The sequence below is a fragment of the Oncorhynchus mykiss genome, chromosome 28 (assembly GCF_013265735.2).
Source record: "Oncorhynchus mykiss isolate Arlee chromosome 28, USDA_OmykA_1.1, whole genome shotgun sequence".
Taxonomy (NCBI): domain Eukaryota; kingdom Metazoa; phylum Chordata; class Actinopteri; order Salmoniformes; family Salmonidae; genus Oncorhynchus; species Oncorhynchus mykiss.
In genome coordinates, this window is record NC_048592.1 from 29159251 (window position 1) to 29173507 (window position 14257).

The following is a 14257-nucleotide window of genomic DNA, read 5'->3' on the forward strand; positions in this document are numbered from 1 at the left end:
AGGCGTTTTTTGTGGGAATAGAAGAAAATGCCTTGACAGAATGTTATTAACCATTTCTGTTCCTTGAAAATTTTTATTTTCCGGTTTTCGGTTGTGTACCCTGAACCGGTTCCAGGCCCTGCTTTCAACCATTGAAAGTTCCACTCTATGACATTCTAATATGGGGTGGCGGGTAGCCTAGTGGTTAGAGGCGGGTAGCCTAGTGGTTAGAGTGCTGGGTCAGTAACCTAATCGAATCCCCAAGCTGACAGGGTAAAAATCTGCCCTTCTGCCCCTGAACAAGGCAGTTAACCCACTGTTCCTAGGCTGTCATTGAAAATAAGAATTTGATCCTAACTGACTTGCCTCGTTAAATAAAGGTAAAAAAAATAATAATTACAAATAGATCCTGTTAAAGGGAAAGAAGCATGAATTTCTAGCAACAACACAGTGTGGTCAAAGACTCAGTAACTGAGTTGTAGTCACAATCTGGTTACCTATAACTACAAACAGTTATGTTTTAGTGTTTTTACATATTTCTGACCAAGTGTTAGCGCTGGTGAGCTACTATGTACATCTACAAAGAAAAAAAAACATGCAATAATGTGGAAAAACTGCAACTCTTTTTCTCCTGTGCGTTTGGTATCAGTAGTCAAGTGAGTATTGTAGTCGTTTTCCGTTGTTTGTAGCTAATGCAGTAATACCCACATAGTGCAGTAATACCCACAATGACGGGGTTATGACTCATTTGTGGCTCAAAACTGAGAAGCAAGCTTTGAAGTCGGAATGATTTGTCAGGTTGAAGCGAGTAGTTTCGAGCATGGGAACCCTGCACACGTCTACTGTATGCAGTAATCATTTCACCCAGGAGGACTTTGATGGCTTAGTATAACCAGTTGAAGGCAAGATTTGGAATGGGAGTTCCTGTCTGTGCTAGACTAGTTGTTCTCTGGTTTACTACTTACATAGACCGTGGTGGTTGGCTAGTTAGCTGGTTAGCTAGCAGGCTAAAATGACTTAACTTTAGCTGGATGGCTTGCTGGCTAAGATAACTGCATATACCAGTAACATTATTTGATAACTGGTTAAATGCCGTTATATATTTAGAAAACTTTGGTTTACTTTAATGTAGCTGTACGCTAGGTGTTGATAGCAATGTAACGTTAGCAGGCTAGCTGGCTAGCAACCTTGCAAGAAACAATACACACAAAGTATTTGCTTGTAAGTTTGCTTAGTGTAATCGATTTGGTTTAATTTGAAGTTATTTCTGTTACAGTTTACTTTATAGGGAGTAGGCTGGCATGCCTGTTTTTTTCCAGCATTCAGAATTCTGATTTTTTAAAATATAATAACTAAAACAAATAGAAAAGTGAGGTGTAACTTTGCATTGGGACTTTTAATGCATATGCTAATGCAAACCCATATGTTACATGTGGTTACGTTTATGCTACCTACCCTTTAAGATAAGGGACGTCCTTGGCCTTGTGTAGTGGAGTCTGAAAGGGTAGGCTGTTTACATATCTATCTGGAACTTTCAGACTATTCCTATCCTATGATTAAATATTTAACCTTCCTGTCTGGTCCCCTTACCACCCCTGCTGTGTGTGTGTGTGCATGCATGCATGCGTGATCCTGTTACCCTTCCTGTGGTCATGGTGACTGAGTGACATGCATGAGCTATGACTATGAAGGTGGACCTTGTTCTCAGTGGGAGTTTTGCCAGGAACACACAAATCAGAGCCCCCCCCCCCAAAAAAAAAAACACACACGTTCAAGTCAGAACTTCTTATCTGAAATCCAGGGGTTTCTGGGTAACTTGATCATCTTTATTAATACTTTTCCATCTGTACACCAGTGAATCGACTCCAACCCTGTTGCCTGGGTTGGGTTTGGTTTGCTAGAGACAGTTGTGTGGGAACATGGAAGATGCCACGCTTAGCTATAAGGTTGGTCAGGTTCACCTGGATGGCTGTGAAATAACCCTTCATACCTGTGATCTGGTCATAGTTTGAGAATGTGTGATTGAGGTAGGCCTCTTTGATCTGTTTGCAATAGCTTCTTGGTAGATACCATGAATCTTTGTTTAGGAGTGGAACGCTTCGTGTCTCGCCAGTCTCTTTGTCACAAACTGAACATGATGGCCAACAATCCCCGGAACACATCTGCCTCCTCCTTCGCTCCCGCTTGTGACAAGAACCATACCAATCTTTCACCATTTCCAGGCTGGAGCTTCTGTAACTCCTGTACTCGGCCAGCAGGGGGTGTAGTTCCTGCAGGTAGGAGCCCAGAGCTGCATGGGCAGCTGTCCCATTGTCCTGCTCCAGACGGGCTTGGTGCACCAGCATCTGGGAGTGGAAGGCGGCTCTGTTGACCCAGTGCTTGAGTGCCCGCGTGCTAATGTGGCCGTCGTGCAGCATGGAGTTCTTCAGACGAGTCAGCTGCAAGCTGAGCTCAGCCTCCAGACGGCGCGTGTCCTTCAGCAGGTGCTCACTAGCCCCCACATGCATCCGGTAGCGCTTCAGGTACTCCTCCATCAGGTCACGCACTTCTGAAGCTTTCTCTTCAGCAAAGACACGGCAGAGCAGGTGGGACACGTCTCGCTGGGGCTCCCCGTGACCTGCTGCGCTGATCTCTAAGATCATGGAGACCACCAGAGCACCAATGCCCACTGCGTTGGGCACACTGCTCAGGCCGGCAAGAACCGCACCCAGGCTGGCCACGTAGGATGGGGCCTGGCTGCCCACAAAGGCCAGCAGCTGGGCAGAGTGGTCCTGCAGCACGACCGACTAGTTGAGCCCAGAATACCGCAGGAGGGAGTCGTCGATGCCTACATCGGGCAGGCCCCCTTGATTGTAGAGTTGGTTCACAAGGAAGGCCTGGTCCTCCTGAGAAATCACGAGGGGAAGGTTCCACAACATTGTCAGTACTGCCAGAGGCACGTCAAGAGAAACATGCACAGTAGACTAGGTTGCTGAGTGAATGAGTTATAAGCGCATGCATATGGGTTTGTGTTGTGGAACTTTTTATCAGAAGGGGCTGGGGGGAGTGTTGAATTAACCTATCCTGAGCTGAGCTCTTTTGGCAAACATGTGGTGGCAGTAACAGAGATGTGTTAGTTGGAGAAAGCACCAAACCCAACACACTCAGAGGACTAAATGTTCACCTTTTCAGTATGAACCTTTCAGTTACCCAAGTCTGTAGAAGTCCGCCTTCAAGTCGCAGGAGGGGTTTGTGGTAAATGTGAGGACACATATTATTATTTTTATTTTTTTTTTTATTTTTTTTTAACCAGGCAAGTCAGTTAAGAACAAATTCTTATTTTCAATGACGGCCTGGGAACAGTGGGTTAACTGCCTGTTCAGGGGCAGAACGACAGATTTGTCAGCTCGGGGGTTTGAACTCGCAACCTTCCGGTTACTAGTCCAACGCTCTAACCACTAGGCTACCCTGCCGCCCCACATGCTCAATTGCTTTTTTACAAAATATTTTCTGCAAGTTAAAATAAATGTTTGCTTTCCCCTGGTATCAAAAGGAGCAAAATGTCTCCTTAACAAATATCGTGTACAGAACAGCTTGTCTCTGTCTGAGCAGTGTGTCCTTAAACTACAAATATGTAGCAAATTCTGAACTCTATCCTTTTTCAATCTTTTCGCAGTTTAATGGTCTTCATCACCAAAGTCAGATCATTTCAAGATGCAAAATATACATTGAATTGAATGAAAAAAGGTTGAATACATGGCTTAGTCATTTGGGCTCTTGGATGGGTAACTTTACATTCACTATTCAAGGCTCCCTGTGTTCCTCCCAAACAAATTGAACTAATTCATGATTACACTCAGAGAGAGCGAGAGATTACTCACACTGGTGACTAATGAAGACTGTTTTAATCATTTATTTTATTCAATTTCACTTCCTAATTACATGCTCCTCTCCTCTCTCTCAAATCAATCTGCTCCTACAATTATCATCATGAGTGAAATGAGTTTGTTCGTTAATATCTCATCTGCCTCGTTTAATTGGATGGCTTGATTACAGAACTGATTAAAACACAAGAACTATTGATCGCAAAGTATAAGAATATGCAAACGATGACATGAGTGTGTCGCGTCTCAAGTCTTAAGAGTTTTGAACGCTTCTATAATGAAATATATAAACTTCCAGCAGCTGAATTAATATTCAATATGATGAACATGATCTGAGGAGAAAGGAGGCAGTGAACATAAAGAAAATGGCTAAAAAAAGAGAGCAGGAAGGAGGGAGGAATGGAGAGGAAGATTTGAATGATGTTGAATAATTCAGCACAGAACACCTGGCGAACCTTCCTTCTCTGTTTTCTTTTCCATGTATCAGAATAGAAATAATCAGTCAAATACTGAAAATACACCTCTTTAAATCCAACTGAAATCACATTTCTACGTGTAGTAAAACCAAGGATATTTACCCTAAGACCTGACATGGTGCTCTGGTCCCGTTCGCTCAATAAGGTCTTCATCATTGAGCTCACAGTACCCTGGGAGGACTCAGTAGATGAGGCTTATGAGCGAAAACATCTGCCCTATGCTGATCTAGCTGCCGAAGCACGGCATCATGGCTGGAACACAGAAGTCCGACCAGTGGAGGTGGGCTGCAGAGGTTTTGTGGCAACATCTACAACCAGACTGCTTAGAGACCTGGGAATTAAGGGCCAGAGCCAGCGTTCGGCAATCAAAGCTGTATCGGAGGCGGCAGAAGGCAGCAGTCAGTGGCTCTGGATGAAGAGGAAAGACCCCAGCTGGGCCCCGAAGTGAGAGGGCCAGGAGGTATGCGGTCAACAATGCTTGACTCAGGAAGGAGGACGCCCCTGCCATGCATAGTCCCATGGGATGTTGGCTATCAACAACAAGGCAACTTCTATGACTAATTGGGAATGGGACGCAAGCGTAGGATTGATCACCCTGTCGCTGGCCGCCTTTGGGGAGGGTGTATAGTGTGAAAGGCCGAAATACCCTAGGAACCAAAGGTACACTACTGAGTGCTTGCACAAAGGATAGTAACATCTCATCCTGTGTTCTTGGAATCAAACTGTTCTAATTTGAATATATAAAGAGAAACAGACCGTCTCTTTAACAGCACTGGAAACCAGTGTTAACCTTCATGCCCCCCGGGTTTGGCCCATGGTAATTGATTAGTCATTATTCATTGATTAATTAATATTGGAAATGAGCAAAGACACCAAGTGTGCATTTGAGCATGCATTTTAAAATCTCTTACATATTGCCTCCATTCACCCAGTGCTGTATGTAGACACATGAATTATCTGTAGACAGCCTGCCACATTGAAACCCTTTCTACATACGGTATAAAATGTGCTCGTCAAATATAATTTCTCTGGTCTTGCACTATGTATAGCTTTTGTTTGGATATCTCTGGTGTCACGTTCTGACCTCTATTTCCGTTGTTTTTGTATTTATTTAGTATGGTCAGGGCGTGAGTTGGGTGGGTAGTCTATGTTTGTTTTTCTATGTTTTGGTCTAGTTCTATGTTCGGCCTGATATGGTTCTCAATCAGAGGCAGGTGTTCGTCATTGTCTCTGATTGGGAACCATATTTAGGTAGCCTGGGTTTCACTGTGTGTTTGTGGGTGATTGTTCCTGTCTTTGTGTTTACACCAGATTGGGCTGTTTTGAGTTCTCACGTTTCTTGTTTTCGTTAGTTTGTTCATGTATAGTGTCTTCATTAAACTACAATGAACAACCACCACGCTGCGTTTTGGTCCGCCTCTACTCCACAACAAGAGAACCGTTACATCTGGTAGGTCCTAGAAAACATTGGTGTCATGCCTTTTGGTGTGTATTTCAATAGTACTTTTTTGTGTTTTAAACTTGTAGTTTGGGCTCAATGTATTATAAGATGAGGAACTTGTTTGGACTTTGAATTCAGATTGAACAATTTCCATGATATAAACAGACAACTTTCTCCTGGCTGTATTCTTGCAAAATATGGGCACTAAGACAACCTGTGTCCTTGAGAAATAGGCTATCAGTCATTTACAGCATCGGAGGCTCACCACACTGCTGAACACAGAAAAAGAAATGTGCCTCGTTCAAACATTTAATCTGGATTCATTTACAGGCAAAAAAAACAAGCATTCTGTACCGCTGTACAAGTAAAAGAACAGAATTGTATCAACCAATCATCAGAAAGTTGACCGGTCAAATAACTGAAATTCAACCACAACCGTGATGAAAAACTTTCTAAATACTTATATTGCTCTCTCTCTCCACCCTTTTCCCCTCTCTCTCTCCATCTCTCACAGGCTGCAGCGGACTATGTAAAGGCCCACCTTCCGGAGGCTCTGAGGCAGCAGTTGCTGTCCTATGAGAGGGAGAAGAGGGAGAGCGTTCCTTCCTACCCCAGCATCCTGGAGCAGCGTATCCTGGCTGTAGACCGAGACATGGTGGACAAGCTCTCCGCCAATCACGACGAAGCAGGTGAGGGACTGTAGGAGTGCTGATCTAAGATCAGTTTAGCCTTTTAGGTTCTGGATCAGCACTCCTTCTCTGAGATGTTTATGAGTACGAGGTCGGACGGGTTAAAAATGAGGCAATACTGCAGATTGGTTAAGACATTAAGTCCAATACACTCGGACAGAGATGGGTCAGAGGGGGAGAGGCGAATTTTAAAACCCAAATCTATTTTGCATGAAGAAACAACCTGTCATTCATCACAAACTTTGAATATCTGGGTTTTGCCTCTTTACAATGCAGAAAGACTGCATTTTATCAGTGGACACCACTCGTTTTTATTACAACACACCTGTCATCATTTTTTTCTTTACTAAAGTAGAGGTTTATTATTGCTAAGGGTACTACATAGGTGTAAACATACATTTCTTAGCAAGAGATAGCACTTGTATAGTCTAAGAAAGTAGCAGAAATATGCAGAAAGTAGTTTTGAATGCATTTTATTGAAGGGAAACAATACGTTTTGAACTTTTTGGCAACATAGTGATATATTCTTATATACTGTACAATGAGGAATTAAACTACAAGATACTAGTCTTCTCCCATTTGTTTAAATATTGCCCCCACCCACAAGGTGTATAAACAACAACAATAAATACGAATAAAATAAGATAATAGATACAAAAACATAAAGAACATAAATCAATCAACTCTAATTAGCACATGTAGGACAGTATGCAGTGTGTGTACATGGACTTTGCAGATGTATTTCTCACATGTAGGACAGTATGCTAGTGTGTGTGCATGGACTTTGCAGATGTATTTCTCACATGTAGAACAGTATGCTAGTGTGTGTGCATGGACTTTGCAGATGTATTTATCACATGTAGGACAGTATGCTAGTGTGTGTGCATGGACTTTGCAGATGTATTTCTCACATGTAGGACAGTATGCTAGTGTGTATACATGGACTTTACAGATGTATTTCTCACATGTAGGACAGTATGCTAGTGTGTGTACATGGACTTTGCAGATGTATTTCTCACATGTAGGACAGTATGCTAGTGTGTGTGCATGGACTTTACAGATGTATTTCTCACATGTAGGACAGTATGCTAGTGTGTGTACATGGACTTTGTAGATGTATTTCTCACATGTAGGACAGTATGCTAGTGTGTGTGGATGGACTTGGCAGATGTATTTCTCACATGTAGGACAGTATGCATGTGTGTGTACATGGACTTTGCAGATGTATTTCTCACATGTAGGACAGTATGCTAGTGTGTGTGCATAGACTTTGCAGATGTATTTCTCACATGGGCAGCACATAGTATTGTTTTACAGTCCTTCTTTGGGGACAGAATTAGCATCTCCTCCTCTTGCCTGCTCCAGCTACAGCCTCAGGTGGATCAGGACAAGATTCAGCCCCCTGAACAGCTTTCACCAGCTCTGCAGAGGCTGCTGTGAGGGGGAGGCGCTCCCTTCTTTGAATGTGTGGGGTTACAAGTGCCTTTCCCAGCTGCTCCAGGAACAACACCCTCTTGTTCCGCTTATCAGGCCTCCAGGTAGAGTTGATTGTGTCCCATATCACAAAGGCATTGTATGAGGACACATAAATAATGTTATGGAAGCTGACCAGGGGCCAGCGGGCAGTCATCCTCCTGCAGCTGTAAATTCCAATCAACTTGTTCAGATTGTCAACGCCTCCTTTGTTGTGGTTGTAGTCCAGGATGATGGCTGGCTTCCTGTCCTCACGATCACTGATCTCAGCCGTTTTGTGCAGTGTGCTCAGGAGGACCACACTCTTGTTCCTCTATGGGAGGTAAGAAACTAGAGTGGTAGTGGGGGTGAAGGCAAACTTTGATGAGAAGGCCTGTCTTCCCCTTGTTGTGAGGAGTGCAGGGGGAGCTCAGGCTTGTTCTTTCTAACTGTGCCAACCATGGTGATCTTCATCTTTAGGAGCTGCTGGCTGAGTTCATAAGAGGTGAAGAAATTGTCACACGTGACATTGTGCCCCCTCAGTCCATCTGTCACATCAAGCACAACCCGCATCCTCTGGTTCTTCTCCGGTCCTCCACTGGTCGGCTTCCCTGTGTAGACTTGCATCTTCCAAGCGTATCTGGATTGTGCGTCACAGGCCACCCATATCTTGATGCCATGAATTTGTCATCTCCATGATTTTTTTTTACGGCTGGTGTAATGTAGATATCCTGGGCATGGGCAACTGCATGTCTTGTGGGCCCTGGGGTCATCCTTATAACCATTTGTGCTTCTATCCTGCCCTGGCTGTCATATTGTGACAAGGACCATGTTATTTTGCTGTTCTTTGACAAAAATGTCTCTCTTTCAGCTTGGGGGATTTCTTCTTCATCTGAAGATTATGCATCGTGCTCTGGGTTGTATTCTTCCCCATCTTCTTCTTCAGATACCTCCTCCTCTTCTAAATCATTGTTCTTTTGTTTCTCCTGGACATCTGAGAAAATCTGATATATGACCTGTTGGGCACTGAAACATGAAACACTTTTTCTAATGTTGGGGTGACTCTAGGAAAAGTCATCAAATTCAAGTTTTCTCTGCTGTTAAACATAGTGGCGGGTCATTTTTTACCCTTAAGACAACACAAGGGTTAAAACAGGTCAGAGTTGACCCTCTTTAAAATATCCCAATCACTTCATGCCTAAAGGGAGAAAAAAATAATAATTTGGAAATGTAAAGTACTTTTGATTTTTTTACAGATTTGGTCTGTAAAAGTAAAGCTGAATACATCAAATTTAATATTATTTATTATGGCGGGGGTGAAATGTCTCCATGGAGACAAGCTTTGGAAGGTCAAGACACAAAGTCAGTGTCACGGAGTACACGAAGCTGCTTTGTTGCCCTGAGAGATTTATTGTCAGCCCTGAGAAATGGATTAGATGAATGTACTGGAAACAGTACCTTATAAATCACTGGATTTTTCAATGGAGGAGGACATGAAAAGGTAGACCTTTGTCAGATACGTTATTTGGGCCTTCTCCTGTTACCTGGACTTTCATAGCTGTGATGGAAATACAGTATGGCTCTCAGTATTGTGGTTGGTTAGCGGACTTTGATACACTTGTGGTATTCTGAGAATGAGAATCACAGGTGAAAAACCTGTACTTAAAGGTTAATTACACTCAGATGTTTTCAGATAATAACAGTAGTCTAATGTCAAGATGAGTCCTCGTCCCAGGCCATCGCTTGTTTAGATCATCTATGGTTTTGGAATGTAATGTCCCTTTAAATTGAAATATCACCTCTGTCTCCCTCTCTCAGGTACTACATGTCTGGTGGCCCTGCTATCGGACAGGGAGCTGACGGTGGCCAACGTTGGGGACTCACGAGGCGTGTTGTGTGACAAGGACGGAAACGCTGTGGCATTGTCACATGACCACAAGCCATACCAGCTGAAGGAGCGCAAGAGGATCAAGAGGGCAGGTGAGCGGACCACCAGCATGGGTGAACAGCACCACAACGCTATGGGGGCGTTAAAAAGATGTGTTTGTGTCAAACCTAGCTAAACTCAACACAGTGAATTCACATATTGGGGTGGGTTTCCTGAATCAGATTAGCCCTACTCATGAACTAAAGACCACTTTAATTGGAGAACTGTTTCTTAGTCCAGAACCAGGTTTAATCTGTGTCCAGCAAACCGGCCCTTAGTGTTCGGCACAGAAACAAAACACACATACCATTTTCTTGGCTGTGGAAGGTAGTGCATAACGTCATGACGACATAAAATGTTTCCCATACTTGAGCAGATGACAATGGCACGCTAGGATGAATCACTAAAACGAATTAGTGTCAAAAGGAGAGACTGCAGAATTGCAGCCTTGACTCACCACCTATTGGCCCTCTTTTGAAGTGCAAGAGAAGTTGAATACATTACTTGCTCTGACAAATGATAGGAAGCACTGATATGCTGAGGTGGATTTGGTAAATAGAATATCTATAAAAATATAGATATGTAATTTGACTGTGATACAGAAATTCCCTTGCTCCATCTGCACTTTTTTTCCGTGTACACAATCAATGATCAATGTCCCAGTGTGAGATAATAAAGTTACTGAGAGTTTAATCATAGGGCATTGCACTTCCATTCCTTCACCACCAGGGGGCTTCATCAGCTTCAACGGCTCATGGCGCGTCCAGGGCATCCTGGCCATGTCTCGCTCGCTGGGCGATTACCCCCTAAAGAACCTCAATGTGGTCATCCCCGACCCCGACGTGTTGACCTTTGACCTGGACAAGCTGCAGCCCGAGTTCATGATCCTGGCGTCGGACGGGCTGTGGGACGCCTTCAGCAACGAGGAGGCTGTGCGTTTCGTGCGCGAGCGCCTGGACGAGCCGCACTACGGTGCCAAGAGCATCGTGCTGCAGTCTTTCTACCGCGGCTGCCCCGACAACATCACCGTCATGGTGGTCAAGTTCAAGAGCGGCCCCGTGGGGAGCAAGGCTGAGGAGTAGAGGCGGTGATGTCACAAGTTTGTGATGGGGTTATTATGTTATAGATAGACTCTCCTCCCGTATGGATAGTGCAGCAAGCAATCAATGGGGAGGATTGGGAACTGTTGCAACATGCATACCTGGCATTCTCTTTGAAACTCATGTATAACCACACCAACACCAACATCCTAAACTATGTAGTTTATTTTTCATTTCTGACTATGACTTTTGGATAGAGAAGTATTTTTGCTTGAATTATGGCCTTAACTCGGAAGCTGGAGTGCTTGATCATCTTGACACACTCACACATACACACGTCCATCTGCCGTCTCACACATTGGCATTCAGCACGAACACACAACTGGAGATCACCTCTTCTTCATCACTGAGATGACTCTCTGACTCAAACAGTAAAGCAAACTGATCTAGTGTTCTCTGCACGCCCTGCTGCAGTGTGTTGTACTGTCACAGGACTGATACTGTCCTAAAGAAAACTGTAAAAGAATAAGCACCTGTTGAGACTTTTCATTTTGGTGGAATGATAAGCCCTTACGTATCGGCCCATAAAAATGTTCTTGGTCATATACAGGATCAGTTATACCCTGATCTAGTTCCAGCCATTGCCTTTTTCGTCAACATAGTCTTAACAGGGCTGATGTTAAGTTACTGTATTATGGTACTGGACCTGTATAGGACATTTGTTTAGCCTATCCGTGTTTAGGAAAGATCTGTGGATTTTAGCACTCAGGTGTTGATGCCTTCGATCATGGGAATCGTACAGACTGGGAGGTGCATCTCAGACTGCTTATTAAAGCACCGTTACCCATGGCGACTGAGTTAAAGGCTACACAGCTGAAACAGGAAGGCTAATTGACAGTAATATGGCCACCCGTGTGTTAATTTTACAAGTGTGCTACTGTATTGAATACTACTATTATGACTGTATTTCCAACAATTTCTCACAGGCTCACCTCAGAATTTGACGTTCATTCATGTTTCTCAAACATCAAATTTCGAAGTTGTTCCAAACATCAAATTTCAAAGTGTTTAACGTTTTTTTAACTAGACATTTTTTAGGTTAGGGTAATGTTTAGGCATTAATTCAGAATTATTACGGTTATACATGAACCTTTCAGAATGAAGGTTTGGGATAGGCTTAAAACCAAAATATAAAAACTGCTTTCTATCGCTGGATTTGAATATGCAACTTTTGGAACCAAATGCAGATGTTTACACCCAACCGCCATCCCCTTTCACAACGTCCTAGCAAAACCCAAACCTACTGGAAGGGAACAGCACTGACTGTTGTCCTTAGTGGCTAGTTTCCTCTTTTATCTCCCGGAGTCCTCAGACATGGATGGACATTGAATACTGACTTGTATAAGGGGTGACCTGCCTGGTATTTATTTCATAGGTACATAATTTTAATTTAAAAAATATATATGTTATATTATCATATACACCGAATAGGTGTTGTTTATAGGGTTAACCATAGTACGGTGCCCTTGTAGCAAATTAAGGTTAAGTGCCTTGCGCAAGGGTATATCGACAGATGTTTTATTTTGTCTGGTCGGGTATTCAAACCAGCAACCTTTCAGTTACTAGCACAACGCTCTAACAGGTAGGTTATCTGCTGCCCTATGATGTGGCAAACCGTTTATCATTTAACAATGTACCTTAATTGCCTTATTTTTTCAGTTTTAATCTTGTCAAAACAAAACATACACCGATGTTTATTGTTCACCTCTGCATACAGTATGCATACGTTGATAATGCAACAAGCATCACTTGTAGACAGTTCACCAACAAGTCACTCATATAATCTGCCAAACACAAAATGTATGAATTTTCTGAATGCAGTCTGTCAGTATTAAAATCCAATGCTACCATGTCAAATGTTGCTGTTTTCGTTTGTTATTCCTGCCAATTTGACAGACTGTGCAGACAGTCTATTTAGCTGCCACTGCACTCTGTGATTTAACACAGTAAATTACTTTTTAACATTATAGGTCCAATAATTTATTGAAAATATAATACAGTAAAGGAATTAATAAACGGGTTTGTCTGACCTCTGTTGCTTATTCATGTATGGCAATGTGTATGTGACCTTTCTGTAGCCTACAAACCAAGTATGGCCGCCAAGAAACAGTATTGTGCACTATTCTCTGGGGCCCGTGAGAAACCACAATGACGCACGAACAATCATATCTCTGTATTCATGTTTCTTGCTTCACCAGTGTGCTGGATTGTCACACATTGAATACGTTTCCCATCAGTCACGTCATGACACTAAACAATTGATTGGGTTTTATTTGAAAATCCTCAATGATGACAACAAGCATAAGAATGTTTGGGCTGGTGAGATCACAGCCAGAAAGAAAACATATGACGTTGTTGATACACTTCTGGGACTGCTAGACACAGGCACAAATAGTTCTGTCTGCGCTATAACTCTAGTAACCAAACACCCTACCACTAGCTACAGAGGCTTGGCAGTTGCTGGCGTGCCTCGCCTAGACAGCGCGCAAGCTAGGGCCAAGTCAAAACTGACGGCCGGTGCCAGGTGGAACCGGCCTTAGAATAGCATGTTGGTCTACATTTGTAAATAGTCTTATCGAATGTGCAAAATGCCAGAGACGTGTGGTAACATTCAACAGGTTTTCCGTAAACCAAAGTCACTGTACTTAACGCCGCCTTACAGGAAAGCTAAGCTCATTATTTGGGATACTGAGCCTCTATAAGAAGTATTCGGTCATTGGGCCAAGCGAGACACGTGTGTAGCAAACAACAGCACAAGTGAGGAAAGACAGGACCTTTGAGGGTGTTTGCAATTAGGGTCTCTATCTGAGCTTTGGTTCTTCCGGAGCTGACTCATATCTGCTTTTGAGGTGAATTTGGTCTTAGTTTTGAAGAATGGGTCAGCGCGGTTCCAAGCCCACTGTAGTAGAGGTGTGGGAGCTGTTCCAGTGCTTTGGTGCTCAGGCGCCCGTGAAACGCAATTCAGTGTATCAAAAAATGAACGAAAGCTCCACGCGTGCCCTTACTATCCGGTTCCAAGAGACGGTGAAGAGGCCGGACCTCTCGTATGACGCCGGGATTCATGAGAGGAGTACGCGACCCCACTCATGGCACTACAGCCGCCGGGACACGGGACTGGTATATGTAATGGATGACCCGACGGGTGGAGTTTGGATGAAGCCGAGAGAGAAATGGACAAGATCCTGAAACATAGTGACATCTATGGTTTTAAATTGGTCTCTATTCATGAGAAAGTTTAGCATTCTCTAGTAGGGTGCTTCTCGGGCTTCTGCGCAATCGTGGGTAATCGCCGCGGCGTACTTGTGCGGTGTTTCTCTCAAGGGGACAGAA

The 14257-nt window shown here is 43.5% G+C and overlaps 1 protein-coding gene across 2 annotated transcripts in view; it reads left to right on the top strand.

The window, feature by feature from the left end:
• Window positions 1-12784, top strand: part of LOC110508871 (protein phosphatase 1L) — a 29047-nt gene extending 16263 nt beyond the window's left edge. For both annotated transcript variants that reach the window (XM_021589741.2, XM_036966606.1), the window contains 3 exons: window positions 6274-6448; window positions 9719-9880; window positions 10557-12784. In XM_021589741.2, the coding sequence (XP_021445416.1) occupies window positions 6274-6448; window positions 9719-9880; window positions 10557-10909 (690 nt within the window). In that variant the 3' untranslated portion in view covers window positions 10910-12784. The remainder of the gene's footprint in view (window positions 1-6273; window positions 6449-9718; window positions 9881-10556) is intronic.
• The last annotated feature ends 1473 nt before the right edge of the window (window positions 12785-14257 follow it).